Genomic DNA, 18,790 nt, shown 5'->3' on the forward strand with positions numbered 1-18,790 from the left:
CACGATTAGAGGATGGTTACTGTAGCATCACTGTAGCCAATCATCGATTAATTACTATCATTAGATTCGTCGTGAAAAATTACACCCATCCATGAAAAAGTTTTGCAAATAAACTTCGTTTAGTACTCCATGCATTGAAGATTCTTTTCTCGGGAAATGTGTGGTATGCTATGCTAGTGAAAAACAAACACGGCCGAAACCAGACCGTGGACTAGTCAAGGTCCACGAGAGGCCCGGCCGACACACCCTGCGCGTGCCACGCCGGCTGCACCGTCGGCCGCCGCGCCCGCCCGTACGCGCACGCTGACGACGCCGCGACGCACGTCACCTTCGGCCGACCTTCTTCTCCCTTCTTCCACGGTTCCACTTCCACCCGCCCCCTTCTCCATTCTCTTTTAAAGCCCTTCTCGTTCTCGAAGCTGCCGCACTCGTCCGGTTTGGCTCCCCTCCCATTCCCAGATCTTACCGACTGGCTGAGTCCGAGCTGATCTCCCACCCCGCAGCGCCCCGCGAAGGCCAACTCCTCCTCCGCCGCCGGATCGTTCGTTCTTCTGCCTGATCTTTCAACGAAGGCGCCGGATCCTCACCGCAAACAAGGTCAGAACCCAAGAAATCCCTCCTGTACTCGTGTACTGTCCTGAGTTGAATCGATCGGTTTGCTAGGATGCTAGTTTTGTCCTTGCCTTCGTTCGTGAGTTAGCGAGTGGTTGCTGTAGCAGCTTACGCGGTAATGCGTATGCGTGCTGGGCCTGCTGGCATCCCTGAGAGCACTCAGTTTGTTGGTTCGACTAGATTTAGCTGCAGTTGTGCTGCACTTTCCAGCTTGCACCGACTACCGAGCCAATTCTTCAGATCTTTTTTTTTTGTTATACTTGTACCTGCTCCAGATTGCATTAGCCTGATCCAAGTTTGTATTTATTATAACAAGATTGCTAAAAAAACTACTAAATATTAACTCGGTGATTTATGAAACATGTGCAAAGACCGGTTTTGTTATCCCTGGGATGTGTCGCATTATCTTTGTGTGAATATGGCAAAATGGTTGATAGAATAGGACCACACATGGGGCACATATCACTGTGCTCAGCAGTTTATCTTGTGGAAAAAGGTTGTTTCCACTAAGTCAGTTTCATGTATGAAATACAAATATGATGCTTCACTGTGTAGCAAGTCTATGACGGTAGTGACTAAAAGTTGTAACTGCAGGGGGCTCGATTGCATTCGAGATGGGGAAAGATAAAGAATCTTCCAAGCTGAAGGAGGAGGAGAAGAAGTCCAAAGATGAGATCCATCTCAAGATTAAAAGCAAGGACAAGTCATCCGGAGATGAGAATGAGAAAAAGGAGGTTGAAATAGAGATCGAAGCCAAGTTTGTGGAGAAGGAAGAGGTCAAAGACTTGGGGGACAGTGCAGGGTCTGCACGCAAGGGGTAAAGAGGTGAAGAAAGACAAAGAGAAGGACAAATAGAAATTAGAGAAACATGAAGATGAGTATAAAGATGACGAAGATAGTGAGGTGAAGAAGAAGGATAAGAAAGAGAAAGATAAGAAAAAAAAGAAAGATGATGAAGATTCAGGAAAGGTAAAAAAGATAAGAAGGCTAAAAATAAGGAAAAAGAGAAGGATGGTTCAGAGTCGAAGGTTTCAAGTGATGAAAAACAAGAGAAAATCAAAGATAAGAAAAAGAAGAAAGACGGAGAAGATGCAGGTGATGAAGAGAAACATAATAGCAGAAGCAAAGATAAAGATAAGGATAAAAAGGCCAAAGACAAGGATGAATCGGAGTCCAAAGGTTCAAGCGATGAAAAACAAGAGAAAGGCAAAGACAAGAAAAATAAGAACAAGAAGAATGAAGAGACGAAACATAAGGAGGATCAGTTGGAGAATAAGAGTGGTGAAGGAGCTGCATACTCAGCGCCTCGGGAAATCAAGCTAACAAATGATGAACCACAAAAGGAAGACATTGACAATGAAGATGCAGAAGTTGAGAAGAAAAATAAAGAGAAGAAGGACAAGACTGATAAGAAGGAAGATGGTAAGAAGAAAGAGAAGGATGGTGCTAATGATGACGATGATGATGAAAGCAAGAAGAAAGATAAAGAAAAGAAAGAGAAGAAGGACAAGGGTGACAAGAAGGAAGATGGTAAAGATGAAAGAGAAGGATGGTGGTGAAGATGAAAAAGGCAAGAAGAAAGACAAGGAGAAGAAAGATAAGAAGGAAAACAATGGCGCAAAGGAGAAGATTACCGATTCAGCTAAGTTGAAGGCAAAACTGGAGAATATTGACGTCAAGTTGCAAGACCTACAAGCTAAGAGGGAGGACATCGTGAGGCAGCTGAAAGAGCTGGAAGAGGGCGGCAAGGGAAAGGCTAATGAAGAGAAGCTTGCAGTGGCGCAGGAAGAGAAGGGAAAGAACACTGAAGGTGTGACTCCACACGTATTGGAACAGGGTGTAGAGAGCAAGGTCGAGGAGAATCTTGTTGCTTCAGCTTGAGTTCTGGACTCTTGAGGCTGTTCATGTCACAATAACTCTGATCTTGGCATTATGCACGGGCCTTTCTCTGTGTAAAAGGCACATATACATCTTGAGCTGAGTTGTAAACTGGTATGTAATACCTGGGTCTATGCGTAATTTCTGTCTATAGAGAAGCATGCTTGAGTGGAGTGCGAGGGTATAGGAGTGCAGTGCACACATCTCCAGGAAAAAAACGCTGTAATATTTTTCTATGTGAATAAAAGAAACACACGGATGTTCTTTTTATATAATGACTCAAAACTGATCCTCTTGTGGTATGGTCCTATACTCTATTTCAACGATGCACATTCGGAAGCCAAAAAGACATAGAAAACAGTCTCAGTTCCATCGCTGCAAGTATGTCGTCCTCTGTTATCTTCTATGATATCCCTGACTCCTGTGTGAACTATAATAGCATCTATGCTGCATTGATCACTCAACACAACTGCTATATTCAGATAACCGAAATTTGCAACTTCTGACGATCCCTGCTATCTACAGCTATGAACCTATCTTCTCTTTGAACTTTGGAACATGACGAACCGTGCAATAACGTAACTACAGTGGTTTTACACAGCTAAGGAAAGTTGGTGAAAACAGGTGCTGACTTGGATTGGTTCTTCATTTGGAGATCAGCAAGCTCTCCAAGTACCTCTCCACATTGTCCAAGCTGCAGAGCTCCTTCACCACGGGCATGATGGCAGGAACCTCCAGATCAAAATGGGATTGTGAAGAAGGTCCAGAATCAGAGAAGTGGGGTTGCTTCCTTGCTGCTCTAATTGCTTCTCTTGTCGCACAGTGCACCGAAGTGGCAAGAAGCAAAGGTGGCTCCCCAGATGCTGCAACAAAGGACTCCAATTAGTAACATATGCTGAAACTTGTACATGACGCAATGCTTAAGGAAATTCAGAAATGTCATCCCCGAGTGTGTGAAACTAAGTGTTCAAAAATTCCAAAAACATACATGTAATGCAGTGTTTACGTCATGTATGCAGTATGCTACACCCCCTGAATTTTCTTCTCCTTTTTTTTGCAAGAGTGTATGCGGTGTAAACGAGGGCTGATGTTAGAAACATGAAAACTCCATCAAAAGTCAGATATGCAAGTTCACAAAACTCCTGAAAAAAAATCACAATCCATAGTCGATGACATATTACCACACCGCACAAAATTTCAGTACCAAACTCCATCTCATTTGTGAGATACAAAAATCACAAATGTCAGATACATATACACATACGAATTATCATTTTTGTATCTCCCAAATGGTGTGGAGTTTGGACTTCAAATTTTGCTTAGCATCAAACCATAGCCTCGTCCATGGATGGTGAGTTTTCCAAGATTTTTGAAAACTTCTAGATATGACTTTTGGCAGAGTTTTCAACAGTTAGCCGGTTTTCCACCAGTTATGCTCTCATTTTTACAGCAATGTTTTTTGTTGACAGATTTTTACAGCAGAATTTTCAACAGTTAGCCGGTTTTCCTGGCCCTGGAGGTACGCCCTGGCCATCCTTCAGCGCCTCATGGCCAGGGCGCATCCCGATGTAGCCGTTTCAGGGTCGGGGGGTGCCTCTTCCTCAGCCCCAGCCGGCGGCCATGCTCGCCGCTGCTGCTCTCTTGTTCGCGCCGTCCTGGACCTCGCCCGCTCCACCCAGCCAGCAGCCGACCTGGCCTGGAGCATAATCACAAAGTTCCTGGGTCGACCGGGTCGAGAAACGGGGTCGAGGGTCGAGGGTCGTCATTTTATAAAATTGTGGTACGAAGGGGGTATACATCTATGGAACGATAAATTATTATGTGGGACGCGACCCTGATTCATCGGGGTCGATATCTTCGGGTCGATAAAGACAAAAACTATATATGTGCTACTAATGAAGAAACTAATCTGCACAAGCATATAAGAAACATATAAAAGAGTACATTTAGACCATACTACACGTACTCAGCTCATTGTCTAACAAAAACCACACCAATCCACTGTCCTTAACCTCCTTATCCCAACTAAATCTGCTAGCAATGGGGCTGCGACCCCTTTCAAACCGGGACACGATCCAACCTTGAATGGGACACTGACCCTCTTCGACCCCGACCCTCGAATCGGAACGACGTTCCCGGGTCGAGGGACGAGACATCGACCCCGAATCCTGTGACTATGGCCTGGAGGGTGGGACCAGACCGCTCTGGCGCAGTCCTTCAGCGCCATGGGGCGGACGCCGCCGGTCAGCACCGAGTGGATCGCCGACTCGGGTGCCTCCTTCCACCCCACCCCACATGCCGGTATCCTCTCTTCTGTTCGACCCCCACACCCCTCTTGTTCTTCTTCCATCATGGTTAGTGACGGGTCTTGCCTTCCTGTCACCGCCGTGGGTTCCGCTCCTGACTATTCTCGTCTTCCGAACGTCTTTGTTGCTCCGCAGATGGTTCATAACCTTCTTTCCATTCGTCAGTTTACAGCTGACAATTCTTGTTCCATCGAGTTTGATTCTTCTGGCCTCACTGTAAAGGATTCGGCCTCCCGGCGTCCGCTACTCCGGTGTGACAGCACGGGCCCCTTTACACTCTTCGCCTTCTTTCTTCCGCTGCACCACTCTCGCCTTCTTCTTCGCCCTGGCCGTCCTGGTCTGCCGCTTTTGCCGCGACGCCGTCTTCCACCACCTGGCACCGCCATCTTGGTTACCCTGGCCGCGACGTTCTGGCTCAGCTCAGTCGTAGTGCCGATGTTCCTGGCACTAGGGCTCCTGCTGAGCCCCTCTGCCATACGTGCCAGCTCGGTCGTCATGTGCGGCTCCCTTTTTCTTCTTCTTCGCATGCGACACATGCATTTGATCTTGTTCACTGTGGCCTGTGGACCTCTCCTGTACTTAGCCTTTCTGGTTATAAGTACTATCTGGTGGTGGTCGATGACTTCTCGCACTACTCTTGGACGTTTCGTTTGCGCGCCAAGTCTGAGACCATCCCCACCCTCCTCCACTTCTTTGTCTGGGTGTCCACTCAGTTCGGCCTCACCGTTAAGGCCGTCCAGTGTGACAACGGGCGGGAGTTCGACAACTCCACCTCCCGTTCTTTCTTCCTCTCAGGATGTTCAGCAGCGTATGTCTTGTCCGTATACCTCTCCTCAGAAACGGCAAAAGGGCCCTGAGGGCGGATGTACAAACGTGGCTCGCACACCACGCTCTTTTCGGTACCCCCTCCGCACTTACGACGAACCCTTCCGGGTCTTCGGGTGTGCGTATTACCCTAACACCACCAGCCACTAATTCCTCGACAAGCTGGCGCCTCCGCTCGACTCATTGTGTGTTCCTTGGTTAGTCTCCCCTGACCACAAGGGGTAACCGATGCTTGACCTACCCTCTCGCCCCTCGAGTCCGGATTTCCCCTACTACCCACCTCATCGACAAAACCTTCTCCTGACCCCGAGCGTGAGTCCCTGTTTCCGACTGACCCGGTGGTTCAACCACCTTTACCTGTCTTTCCTTTCCCAGCAAGTTTTCCGGGCACACCGGCACCGCTGCCGGTGATCCCTGCTGCGCCACGCGCGGCCCCGGTGCCCGCGGTCGCGCCACACGCGGCCCCCAGACTTCTGGTCGTGCCGCGCGCAGACCCGGTGTCTCCTGCTGCGCCACGCGCGGCCCCGGTGCCTCCCGCTGCACCTGCGCGGTACGCTCAGCCGGTGCAGGTGTACCGGCGTTGTTCGGCGCGGCTCCGGAGGCTCCTCCGACGCCTACACCGGAGTCGCCGCCGCCGCCATCTACACCGGAGCTGCCGCCGCCGCCATCTACACCGGAGCTGCCGCCGCCATCTACACCGGAGCTGCCGCCGCCTCCGCCGACTCGCTCTCGAGTTGAGCCGGAGGTGTACCACCCGTCCGTCGTCCATCGGGATCCTCGACATATCCATCCCATGGTGACTCGGCGGATGGCGTCTCTGGCCGCGACTCAATCCGCCACCGAGGGCGAGCCACGGGTCTCTCCGGTACCCTCCTCTTTCCGCGACGCCCTGGCGGATCCTCACTGGCGTCGCGCGATGGAAGAGGAGTACGCGGCTCTCCTTACCAACCAGACGTGGGACCTCGTGCCGCGTCCGTCTGGTTGCAATGTGGTCACCGACAAGTGGATCTGGACGCATAAGCGTCGGGCTGATGGCACACTGGAGCGCTACAAGGCTCGCTGAGTTCTCCGGAGTTTCACTCAGCGGCCTGATGTGGACTATGATGAGACCTTCAGCCCTGTGATGAAGCCTGCTACTGTGCGCACAGTCCTCTCGCTTGCGCTCTCGCGCTCCTGGCCTGTGCACCAGCTGGACGTGAAGAATGCCTTTCTTCACGGCACTCTGTCAGAGACAGTGTTATGCTCTCAGCCGGCGGGATTTGTGGACTCGAGTCGTCCAGATATGGTCTGCCGGCTCAACAAGTCCCTCTACGGGCTGAAGCAGGCTCCTCGGGCTTGGCACTCTCGGTTCGCCACGTTCTTGCTGACTTTGGGGTTCACCGAGTTCAAGTCTGACACGTCTCTCTTCATCTACCGCCGTGGGGTTGAGACTGCATATCTGCTGCTCTATGTCGATGACATTGTGCTCACAGCCTCCAGTCAGCAGTTGCATCAGAGTATTATCTCCTCTCTGCAGCAGGAGTTTGCTATGAAGGATCTGGGTCAGCTCCACAACTTCTTGGGCGTCACTGTTGAGCCTCAATCGTCTGGTCTTCTCCTTCACAAGCGGCAGTACGCACTCGATATTCTGGAGCGGGCTGGGATGACTGATTGCAAGCCCTGCTCCACTCCTGTCGACACTCAGGCGAAACTGTCTACTGATCTGGGTGATCCGGTGGCTGATCCTACTGTCTACCGGAGTCTGGCTGGCACTTTGCAGTACCTCACCTTCACCAGGCCGGACCTCACCTACGCTGTTCAGCAAGTCTGTCTCCATATGCATGATCCCCGGGAGTCACACCTTGCAACGCTAAAGCCTCCTCCGCTACGTCCGTGGCACTGTGGACCTCGGTCTGGTGCTTCACCGCTCGTCCTCTGCTGAGCTGGTGGTCTACACCGACGCTGACTGGGCTGGCTGCCCGGACACTCATCGCTCCACTTCCGGCGTACCGGCTACGCCGTCTTCCTGGGCGGCAACCTGGTCTCCTGGTCGTCCAAGCGGCAGCCGGTTGTCTCCTGCTCCAGTGCTGAGGCGGAGTACCGGGCTGTCGCTAACGGCGTGGCAGAGGCGTCCAGGCTACGACAGCTCTTGGCGGAGCTCCACAACCCGCTCGCCAAGAGCACACTCGTCTACTGCGACAACGTCAGTACCGTGTATCTCTCCACCAACCCCGTCCAGCATCAGCGGACGAAGCATGTGGAGATTGACCTACACTTCGTGCGCGACAGTCGCCATCGGCGATGTTCGGGTACTCTATGTCCCGACTACCTCCCAGTTTGCTGACATCTTCACCAAGGGACTGCCCTCCTCGACCTTCTCGGAGTTTCGCTCCAGCCTCAACGTAGCCGGTGGCTAGTTGTGGCTGCGCCGGGGGGGGGTATTTGCCCTTTGTACTCTATTTGTACTATCTTCTTGTCCAGTCTTGAACACCGATGCGCCGTTAGTTCAGACTGCGGGGGGTCTTGGCTTTCTTGTTGTCCAGTCTTGAACACCGATGCGCCGGTAGTTCAGACTGCGGGGGGATGTTGGTGTATATGTGAGCCCATGTATAAAGGCCCATCTAGAGATCCATGTATAGGATCTATATATCCCACCCTTCTAGGGTTTGGAGGAATACATCTTATTATTCTCTCCTACATTAGCTTAAGCTGCTTTTGTGGGGTACTTGTGCCTTTTATTTTCCTTTTTCGTTTGATTTAGTTATGTTCTACCTTGGCTAACTTTTCTGTGTGGCATACATAATCCTATGATAGATCCTAAAAAGGGAGCAAAATTTAGTGTGCATCTTTTTCTGATATATCTTAGATATTGTTACTATAATGATCTGCAGCTAAGAAACACCTTTTGCAGGTGAAGCTTAATTCTCAGTACTACTTTTACATGGAAACACAAACTGCTCTGGCCATACCTGATGAGGATAACTGCATGGTAGTTTATAGCTCAAGTCAATGCCCTGAGACAACACAAAATGTCATTGCAAAGTGCCTTGGTTTGCCTTTTCACAATGTTCGTGTTATTACTCGAAGAGTTGGCGGTGGCTTTGGGGGGAAAGCTGTTAGATCATTGCCTGTAAGTGTCAAGCCATGGTCTCTCATAGCAATCTGTGCTTAAAATGCTGGAACATGTTAATTTTCTCTTTCTTTTTACCAGTCTATATTTTGTAGTCTGCACTATTGTGGAGCACAAGTGGTAAACAAGCAAGTATTGTTTTATGTTCATGTCTAGTATGTCTGATAAAGTGATAATCAACATAGCAAAAATGTATAGGAGTATTACCAGCTGTTCTTTCAAAATATTTTTAAAAAGAAAAAAAACTATTTCGTGCCTTTCAAACCATTGAGGTAACTATCTTGACAACCAGAACCTGTAAGTACAGGTAACCCCAATACGGGTAATTGTCAATATATAAAGCAATCATTAATAATGCTGTGTGTTCTTTTTTTATATATATTTTGTGCATAGATGATTAGTAAAGTTGAATGGGTCTGTTCTATACACTATACTCCGTTCACTTAGCCTAGCAGTTTTTGACTTTTTTCGAAGCACTCATCATATTAATTTCTTTTACTACAGGTGGCGACTGCTAGTGCACTTGCAGCATTTAAGTTGAGCCGTCCTGTTCGAATGTATCTGGACCACAAAACCGACATGATTGTGAGTGGAGGTCGGCATCCCATGAAAATATGCTATTCAGTGGGATTCAAGTCAGATGGAAAGATCACTGCTTTGCATATAGATTTGTTCATAAATGCAGGAATGACAAAAGATGTTAGCCCGACCATTCCTCACAATTTCATCGAGGCACTGAAGAAATATAATTGGGGTGCCTTTTCTTATGAAGCAAAGGTCTGTAAAACAAACACCACAACGAAGTCTGCGATGCGGGGGCCTGGGGAAGTACAAGGCTCTTATGTTTCTGAAGTTATAATTGAGCATGTTGCTTCTGCACTCTCCACTGATGCTAATTTGGTTAGGCATAGAAATCTTCACACAGTTGAGAGCCTTTCTTTGTTTCACAATGAGTGCAGTGAAGATGGCATGGGCTATACGCTTCCATCTATATGTGGTCAATTGACTGCATCAGAAAACTACCAGCACCGTCTTGAAATAGTCCAGTCTTTCAAAAAAAATAACAGATGGAAAAAGCGAGGCCTCTCTTTTGTGCCAATTGTACACAAAGTATTATCTCGACCGACACCTGGAAAAGTGTCTATCCTTAATGATGGGTCTATTGTCGTTGAAGTTGGAGGCATTGAGTTAGGCCAGGGGCTTTGGACAAAAGTGAAGCAGATGGCAGCATTTGGTCTTGGACAATTGTGGACTGATGGAAGTCAAGAGTTGTCAGACAGAATAAGAGTTATTCAAGCGGATACATTGAGTAATGTACAGGGAGGGTGGACCACAGGGAGTACAACATCAGAATCTAGCTGTGAAGCAGTTCGTCTTGCCTGCAATATCTTGGTTGACAGGCTGAAATCAGTCAAGGAGCAATTTCAAGAAAAGCAAAGCAGCCTTTCATGGGATGAACTTATTTCCAAGGTTATTGGTTACTTCCTTTCTTACCAATTGTAGGGAGCTACCTTCTTCTGTGATCCACTTGTTGTAGCAGAATTTGACCATCTCTGTCTTTCATATGGAAAAAGTGTTTGCTTAGAAAATTACTCACTACCAGCTTTTAACATTACATTGCACATCTATAACTTAATTTTCTCAATATATGAATTGTTGCTTTTACCAATATGCAGGCAAAAATGGTTGGTGTGGACTTATCAGCACGAGAATACTACATTCCTGGGCCTTCTGGTTCTTATCTAAACTATGGAGCTGCTGCTAGTGAGGTATTCTTGTTTTATGCTTAAAAGTCTGGCTTAAGACACACTGCTCTAGACAATAGAATGATGATAGCAAACGACTGAAATGTGTATGGCCATGTTAAGATGTTCGTTCAACATTGCAGGTTGAGATTGATCTTCTCACTGGGGCCACCACTATTTTGCGAAGTGATCTTATATACGACTGTGGCCAGAGCTTAAACCCTGCCGTGGACTTGGGGCAGGTCTGTACAATGTGTTTGAACGTATTTATATCGCTCTTTTTCACCTTCAGAAATCTGCAGATTTGTTTTACACATGCACTTTATGCAAATTTGGATCTTGGTGCCACTGGGAATAATTCTCTACAGATAAATACTGAGGTTGGGGATTACTGAGGTTGGGGATGGCGCCAATACACTTTTTTGGAAGGATAAATGGCTCGCAGGAAAAAAAATATCCAAGATATTGCGCCTCACGTCTATGCCTTGGTCTCAAGAAGAACAGCTGCTAGACGTTCTGTTCTTGAGGCCCTGATCAATGAAAAATGGATAGAGGATATTCAGGGGTCAATTTCTCCAGAAGCTCTGATGGAGTATCTAGTCTTATGGGATGTGATATCAGAGGTAGACTTACATGTGGGGGTTCAGGACAAACATATTTGGAGGCTTTCCACCTCAGGACAATATACAGCACGGTCGGCTTATGATGCTTTATTTCGGGGGGGCATTTATTTCAGACCATATGAAAGGATTTGGAAGTCCTGGGCTCCACCCAAATGCCGTTTTTTCATGTGGTTAGTCGCTCATAATCGGTGCTGGACTGCTGATCGCTTGGCTCGTTGAGGCCTTCAACATCCAGATAAGTGTCTTTTGCGTGATCAGGAGGACGAGAACATACAGCATTTGCTCATTGGGTGTGTGGTCGCCAGGCAGTTTTGGTACTCCCTCCTTCATAGCGTTGGCCTCTCTCAGCTGTCTCCGGCGGTTAACGACTCTCCTTTCGACGCATGGTGGGAAAGGGTGGCAGCAGCAGTTACTGGAGATGTGCAAAGAGGGCTAAACTCGCTTATCATCCTTGGTGCTTGGTGTATATGGAAGCATAGGAATAACTGCGTTTTTAATGGGGCTTCCCCAAGTGTTGCCAGCATGCTAAGCATGGCTAGAGATGAGGCTCATTTGTGGACCCTGGCAGGTGCCAAGGGTCTTGCCTCTCTCTCGGTCAGGGTTGTTGGCTAGGATGTTCTTGTCCAGGGTCTTGGGTCGATCTTACATGTAACAGGCGATTTATTCCCCCTCTAGTTTGGGTGTGTGTGGGGGTCTTTCTGTATGACTCCAACCTTCTTCTATTAATACAATGATACGCAGCTCTCCTGCGTGTTCGAGAAAAAAATAAATAAATACAACACATGATATCCAAGAAATTTACCAATTTGTTTTGAACCTGCACAACATGTTAGCTCATCTGCAACCAATTAAAAGCATAATCAAAGGTGAGAAACTAAGCACCTTTTGAAGAGAGCACCCGATTCTTGTGGAATCCACTATTAAGCAGCTTAACATTGAACTGTTTTGGGATGGTGTCCACAGTTGGGATCTTGTATGTCCATGTCCCGTCTGAGATAACCAATCCATCTGAGTTGGTGACATATTCCTCGCTCATGAAATAGCCAATTCCTTGAACAAATGCCCCTTCAACCTGAAACATGAAAAGTAAAGTCGAAGTTGACAAACATGAAAGTAGCCCCACAATGAATATATTACAAGGTACTTCGATTATTGTAGCTCAGCTGTCGGAAAATATTGACACTTTTCCAAGTTTAAAGTAAAGATATTAATTTATCACCTGATATCTGCAAGTGAGTAATACTTCAAGATCATCAACAAAAGAAACAGAGAAGAAAACAAATCTGCAGATTTCTGAAGGTGAAAAAGAGCGATATAAATACGTTCAAACACATTGTACAGACCTGCCCCAAGTCCACGGCAGGGTTTAAGCTCTGGCCACAGTCGTATATAAGATCACTTCGCAAAATAGTGGTGGCCCCAGTGAGAAGATCAATCTCAACCTGCAATGTTGAACGAACATCTTAACATGGCCATACACATTTCAGTCGTTTGCTATCATCATTCTATTGTCTAGAGCAGTGTGTCTTAAGCCAGACTTTTAAGCATAAAACAAGAATACCTCACTAGCAGCAGCTCCATAGTTTAGATAAGAACCAGAAGGCCCTGGAATGTAGTATTCTCGTGCTGATAAGTCCACACCAACCATTTTTGCCTGCATATTGGTAAAAGCAACAATTCATATATTGAGAAAATTAAGTTATAGATGTGCAATGTAATGTTAAAAGCTGGTAATGAGTAATTTTCTAAGCAAGCACTTTTTCCATATGAAAGACAGAGATGGTCAAATTCTGCTACAACAAGTGGATCACAGAAGAAGGTAGCTCCCTACAATTGGTAAGAAAGGAAGTAACCAATAACCTTGGAAATAAGTTCATCCAATGAAAGGCTGCTTTGCTTTTCTTGAAATTGCTCCTTGACTGATTTCAGCCTGTCAACCAAGATATTGCAGGCAAGATGAACTGCTTCACAGCTAGATTCTGATGTTGTACTCCCTGTGGTCCACCCTCCCTGTACATTACTCAATGTATCCGCTTGAATAACTCTTATTCTGTCTGACAACTCTTGAGTTCCATCAGTCCACAATTGTCCAAGACCAAATGCTGCCATCTGCTTCACTTTTGTCCAAAGCCCCTGGCCTAACTCAATGCCTCCAACTTCAACGACAATAGACCCATCATTAAGGATAGACACTTTTCCAGGTGTCGGTCGAGATAATACTTTGTGTACAATTGGCACAAAAGAGAGGCCTCGCTTTTTCCATCTGTTATTTTTGTTGAAAGACTGGACTATTTCAAGACGGTGCTGGTAGTTTTCTGATGCAGTCAATTGACCACATATAGATGGAAGCGTATAACCCATGCCATCTTCACTGCACTCATTGTGAAACAAAGAAAGGCTCTCAACTGTGTGAAGATTTCTATGCCTAACCAAATTAGCATCAGTGGAGAGTGCAGAAGCAACATGCTCAATTATAGCTTCAGAAACATAAGAGCCTTGTACTTCCCCAGGCCCCCGCATCGCAGACTTCGTTGTGGTGTTTGTTTTACAGACCTTTGCTTCATAAGAAAAGGCACCCCAATTATATTTCTTCAGTGCCTCGATGAAATTGTGAGGAATGGCCGGGCTAACATCTTTTGTCATTCCTGCATTTATGAACAAAGCTATATGCAAAGCAGTGATCTTTCCATCTGACTTGAATCCCACTGAATAGCATATTTTCATGGGATGCCGACCTCCACTCACAATCATGTCGGTTTTGCGGTCCAGATACATTCGAACAGGACGGCGCAACTTAAATGCTGCAAGTGCACAAGCAGTCGCCACCTGTAGTAAAAGAAATTAATATGATGAGTGCTTCGAAAAAAGTCAAAAACTGCTAGGCTAAGTGAACGCAGTATAGTGTATAGAACAGACCCATTCAACCTTACTAATCATCTATGCACAAAATATATAAAAAAAAAGAACACACAGCATTATTAATGATTGCTTTATATATTGACAATTACCCGTATTGGGGTTACCTGTACTTACAGGTTTTGGTTGTCAAGATAGTTACCTCAATGGTTTGAAGGGCACGAAATAGTTTTTTTTTCTTTTTAAAAATATTTTGAAAGAACAGCTGGTAATACTCCTATACATTTTTGCTATGTTGATTATCACTTTATCAGACATATTAGACATGAACATAAAACAATACTTGCTTGTTTACCACTTGTGCTCCACAATAGTGCAGACTACAAAATATAGACTGGTAAAAAGAAAGAGAAAATTAACATGTTCCAGCATTTTAAGCACAGATTGCTATGAGAGACCATGGCTTGACACTTACAGGCAATGATCTAACAGCTTTCCCCCCAAAGCCACCGCCAACTCTTCGAGTAATAACACGAACATTGTGAAAAGGCAAACCAAGGCACTTTGCAATGACATTTTGTGTTAGTCTCAGGGCATTGACTTGAGCTATAAACTACCATGCAGTTATCCTCATCAGGTATGGCCAGAGCAGTTTGTGTTTCCATGTAAAAGTAGTACTGAGAATTAAGCTTCACCTGCAAAAGGTGTTTCTTAGCTGCAGATCATTATAGTAACAATATCTAAGATATATCAGAAAAAGATGCACACTAAATTTTGCTCCCTTTTTAGGATCTATCATAGGATTATGTATGCCACACAGAAAAGTTAGCCAAGGTAGAACATAACTAAATCAAACGAAAAAGGAAAATAAAAGGCACAGGTACCCCACAAAAGCAGCTTAAGCTAATGTAGGAGAGAATAATGAGATGTATTCCTCCAAACCCTAGAAGGGTGGGATATATAGATCCTATACATGGGCCTCTAGATGGGCCTCTATACATGGGCTCACATATACACCAACAGCTAAATCACTTTAGGCACCAGTGGTGGGGCAACCTAGAACATACTATATTGCAAATTCGTCAGATTTCATGCCACATGTGGAAAACCACTTGAAGATATTTATCATTTATGTAATCAATGGCTAGGAATGCTGGCGCACAAGCACATACTGTTTGTACTCTACATTAAAATATATGTATCCACACTTTACATTAAAATTTATGTATCCACAGATCGAACTGATGCAGGAAGTGTACCTCAGCTGAGTAGATTTTTTGATCTGCTTCTGCCATCCCTTTTGAGAAATCGCCAATCTTTTGGGGAAGAAGAAAAGGTGGGGTTTCAAAATAACTGCATCTTCTTACAGCATCCTCTATCGATAAAATTGGAGCATCTAAGTTCTCAGTACTGTAGTCAACAACAGCTCGTTTCGCAGCGATATTAGCAAACCTTTGTGTTTCTGCAATCTATGCCAAAAAGATTCAGGATAGCTGAATATCACTTTGTGTGGAGGTAGCGTTTTCATAAACAACAATTCATTATTAGTAATCTCTAAATCCAAAACTACCACTACAAAAGCCATACCACAATAGCAAGAGGTTCCCCAGCACACTGAGTAACTGGATCACCAAATAGAGGTTCAGGTCCAAATATAGTGCTGGCTCCAAAATTTCCACCACCTTCTGGGATATCTTTAACAGTCACAACTCCCAACGTATTAAGCTGCTTGAGAGAAGGATCGAGTTCTATGCTGCTCACATGGGCTAAAGGTTTTGTGCTATATATAAATGCTCCATAAAGACAGTCCTTGGGAGAGGGAATGTCATCCACAAATACAGCCTCACCTATATATATTGGTTTTGTGTCAGCACTCAGGACTGTGGTTTTACTTTCCAAAAGAACATATGATGAAAGATTGACAATGATTAAATAAGCCACAATGTCTGGAGGGAGTGATTATTCATAGTACTGCAAAGTCCATACCAGAGGCTTGGAGTTCTGCTCCAACTTTCTTGGCTGGTATGCCAACTGGGAGGTAGTCTTTATTGATTTCAATGATCTGATTTGAATATTCAAGTATGCGATCATTGCTACATGAACCCGATTTCATATTATTTGTCTTCAGGGAAGCATCGACATGCGCATTAGGTCCACAATTTGGATTTCCATTGGTGCCAGAAGGTACAGAGCCGTTAAGATGAACTGCCTTTACAGGCTTCAAGGTGTCTTTGGTTACTGGGTAAAGAAAACTAAACATAAATGCAACTGCCAAACTTGATCTATATGCAGCATGTCTTGTGCCTTCATTAGGAACAATTGTTTTCTTGAGAAGTGTACACGCTTCAAGCAGTACCGATGCAGTAATGGGTTTACCCACTAACAGTTTCTCAACATTGCTAGCCCTGGTGGCATGCTGGGTTCCATATGCACCAAAAGCCAGGCATAGCTCTCTCAATATTAAGCTGTTTGAAGTTCCATCTGGAGCAACTCGAGCCAAGAAAGCAGCATTAAGATATGCAACTGCATTGCCAAGAGGGCGTGGAGAAGCTCGGTATGTCTCAAATAGCACAGAGGTTCCTCTTGTACTTACTGCCTTATCCATGGTTCTATAATCAGATAAAGCACCAGTGGGAGTCCCATGAGGAATGTAAATGCTCAATAGCAGTGTCTTGTAATCACAAGGTGGCATCTGCAGGAATTCCTCCAAGGTGACAGTCAGCCTTTTCGATGATACCTGGATGCATACTGAAGAACCGACAGCAAGAAGGATTGTTGCGATGTCAGAGGCAAACTGGTCCCTCTGTGCCATTATCAGATTTCCACCCAAGCTCGCTGTGTTCCGGACAAACGTAGAAGCCACCTTTTCCATGTGATCAGCAATCTTACAAAAGATCACATCATTGCAGCCCCCAGCTTCTCTTAAAACCTCAATTGCTCTGGAAATCGATACAGCAGCTCCAATTTCAACACCCTTGGCTTCCTTACTAACTGAATTCAGTTCCGGGATGCATCTCAGGTCAATGTACCTATCATACACCTCTGCCTCTCTGTAAACGCCTGAAGCAGTGTTGCCCACAACCACCCTTGTTCTACTTTTGCCAAACAACTCAGAACCTACCAGATTATAGTACTCCTCCACACTCCGAGGCCGGTGCCAAGTGCTGCCACTCCCAACCAATGCCGGCGGCGTGCACCCTTCAATCCCAGAAGAAGCTCTGATCTCAGTCTTCAGGAACTCCGGGAAGACACCGATGGCCCCCTCATCGTACCGCGGCAGCTTGGAAGCATGGGCGCCCCCCTTCCTCCAGAAGGTGTTGAGGCCCAGGTCCTCCAAATCCACGTCGGCCGCGAAGCTCTTGCAGGCGTCGGCGATGGGGCGGTACCCCGTGCAGCGGCAGAGGTTGCCCGCCACCGCACTCTCCGCCTCGGCCGCCGTGAGCCTGGTGGCCCCCTCGGGCGGAGGCGGCCTCCGTCCCTCGCCCTTGGCCTCGGCGCCCGCGAGCGCGGCGGCGATGGCCATGCACACCCCGGGCGTGCAGAAGCCGCACTGCGTGGCGTGGAACCCCGCGAGGCGCTCGTGCACGGCGTGGCCGCGGCCGAGCCCCTCGGTGGTGGTGACCGCGCGGTGGTGGAGCCCGTGCACCAGCGTCAGGCAGGAGCTCGCCGCGGCGTGCGACACCGCGCCCGACGCCGCGTCGTAGGTGGAGAGCAGCACCACGCACGCGCCGCACCCGCCTGCGGAACGGGCCCGAGCTCGTCAAGCTCAAAAAATCCCTGAACAGAAATAGAAGAGGTGGTGGGGGAAGGAGGAGGAGGTGGTGGCGTGCCTTCGCCGCAGCCGAGCTTGGGGCCGGTGAAGCGGGTGCGCGTGCGGAGGAACTCGAGGAGGGTGGCGCCGGGGTCCACGTCCCCGTCGCGGAGCTCCACGCGCTCGCCGTTGACCGCGAAGACCACCGCCGCGGAGGACGGAGCGGGCGAAGCAGCAGCAGCAGCCATCGCGCTCGCGCGGCGCGGGGAGAGAGATGCGCGGCGGGGGCGTTCGTCCGCGCGTGCGGGCCGGAACCGGATTCCCATCTGGGCGGCGCCCCGCAGCTTGCTTATCTACTACTCCTACTCTACTCTACTGCCACCGCCACCTCCCTCGCTCGCTCGCAGCTTCGCAGGCGTGGTCGCTGTCGCCGCGAAATTCCAAGCGGGCGGAGGCGACCGACGCTGACGCGGAGGGCCGGCGTGTCGCGCGCGGCGCGCTCGCCGAGCGCCACGAGGGTGACGCGGCGGGGCTGCGCGAAGGCGACGGCTAAAAGCCCCTGCCGCCGACGGGAGGGGCCCGCGGGTGCATGGCGCGGGGTTAACGGGTAGTTTACGCGAGTGGCTTTCGGGGTTGGCTGATGGAGCCGGTGGTGACGGCGTCGTGGTGTGCGTGCGTGGGCTGATCGGCACGTGAGGGACGGCCGGGTGACGCGGCGGCGGCGAAGGTCCTGGACGCGGCGCGGGCCGGCCATGCTCCGGCCACGTGCCGCCGCTGCAAGCTGAAGATATTTTGACGGCCGACCGCCCCACGCGATGGGACAGCGCCACAGCGGTTCTTTGCTGGTTTTCTTCGAGCCGTGTTTAGATGTTTTGTAAAAAAAAATTTATGATAAAATTTTATTAATTTGAAGTACTAAATAAAGTCTAATTTGTGAGGGACGGCCGGGTGACGCGGCGGCGGCGAAGGTTCTGGACGCGGCACGGGCCGGCCGTGCTCCGGCCACGTGCCGCCGCTGCAAGCTGAAGATATTTTGACGGCCGACCGCCCCACGCGATGGGACAGCGCCACAGCGGTTCTTTACT

The 18,790-nt window shown here is 47.9% G+C and overlaps 1 protein-coding gene and 2 pseudogenes across 2 annotated transcripts; 2 read left to right on the top strand and 1 right to left on the bottom strand.

Moving 5' to 3' along the window:
* The first annotated feature begins 222 nt into the window (after nt 1–222).
* On the top strand, nt 223–2,760 carry LOC120662705 (annotated as a pseudogene).
* On the bottom strand, nt 2,733–18,202 carry LOC120662663 (annotated as a pseudogene). The gene is made up of 10 exons (XR_005670231.1): nt 17,785–18,202; nt 15,941–17,692; nt 15,542–15,801; nt 15,214–15,423; nt 14,430–14,649; nt 12,959–13,924; nt 12,660–12,752; nt 12,442–12,540; nt 11,981–12,170; nt 2,733–3,353 (listed from the first exon to the last, which is right to left on the bottom strand). The product of XR_005670231.1 is annotated as an indole-3-acetaldehyde oxidase-like (transcript).
* Nucleotides 8,196–11,864, top strand: LOC120662698 (indole-3-acetaldehyde oxidase-like). The gene is made up of 4 exons (XM_039941794.1): nt 8,196–8,730; nt 9,235–10,200; nt 10,407–10,499; nt 10,619–11,864. Exons 1-4 carry the CDS (start codon nt 8,542–8,544, stop codon nt 10,868–10,870), a joined length of 1,500 nt encoding a protein of 499 aa, XP_039797728.1. The 5' UTR covers nt 8,196–8,541; the 3' UTR covers nt 10,871–11,864.
* Nucleotides 18,203–18,790: the final 588 nt, after the last annotated feature.

Source organism: Panicum virgatum, chromosome 2K, assembly GCF_016808335.1.
Source record: "Panicum virgatum strain AP13 chromosome 2K, P.virgatum_v5, whole genome shotgun sequence".
In the NCBI taxonomy this organism is placed as follows: domain Eukaryota; kingdom Viridiplantae; phylum Streptophyta; class Magnoliopsida; order Poales; family Poaceae; genus Panicum; species Panicum virgatum.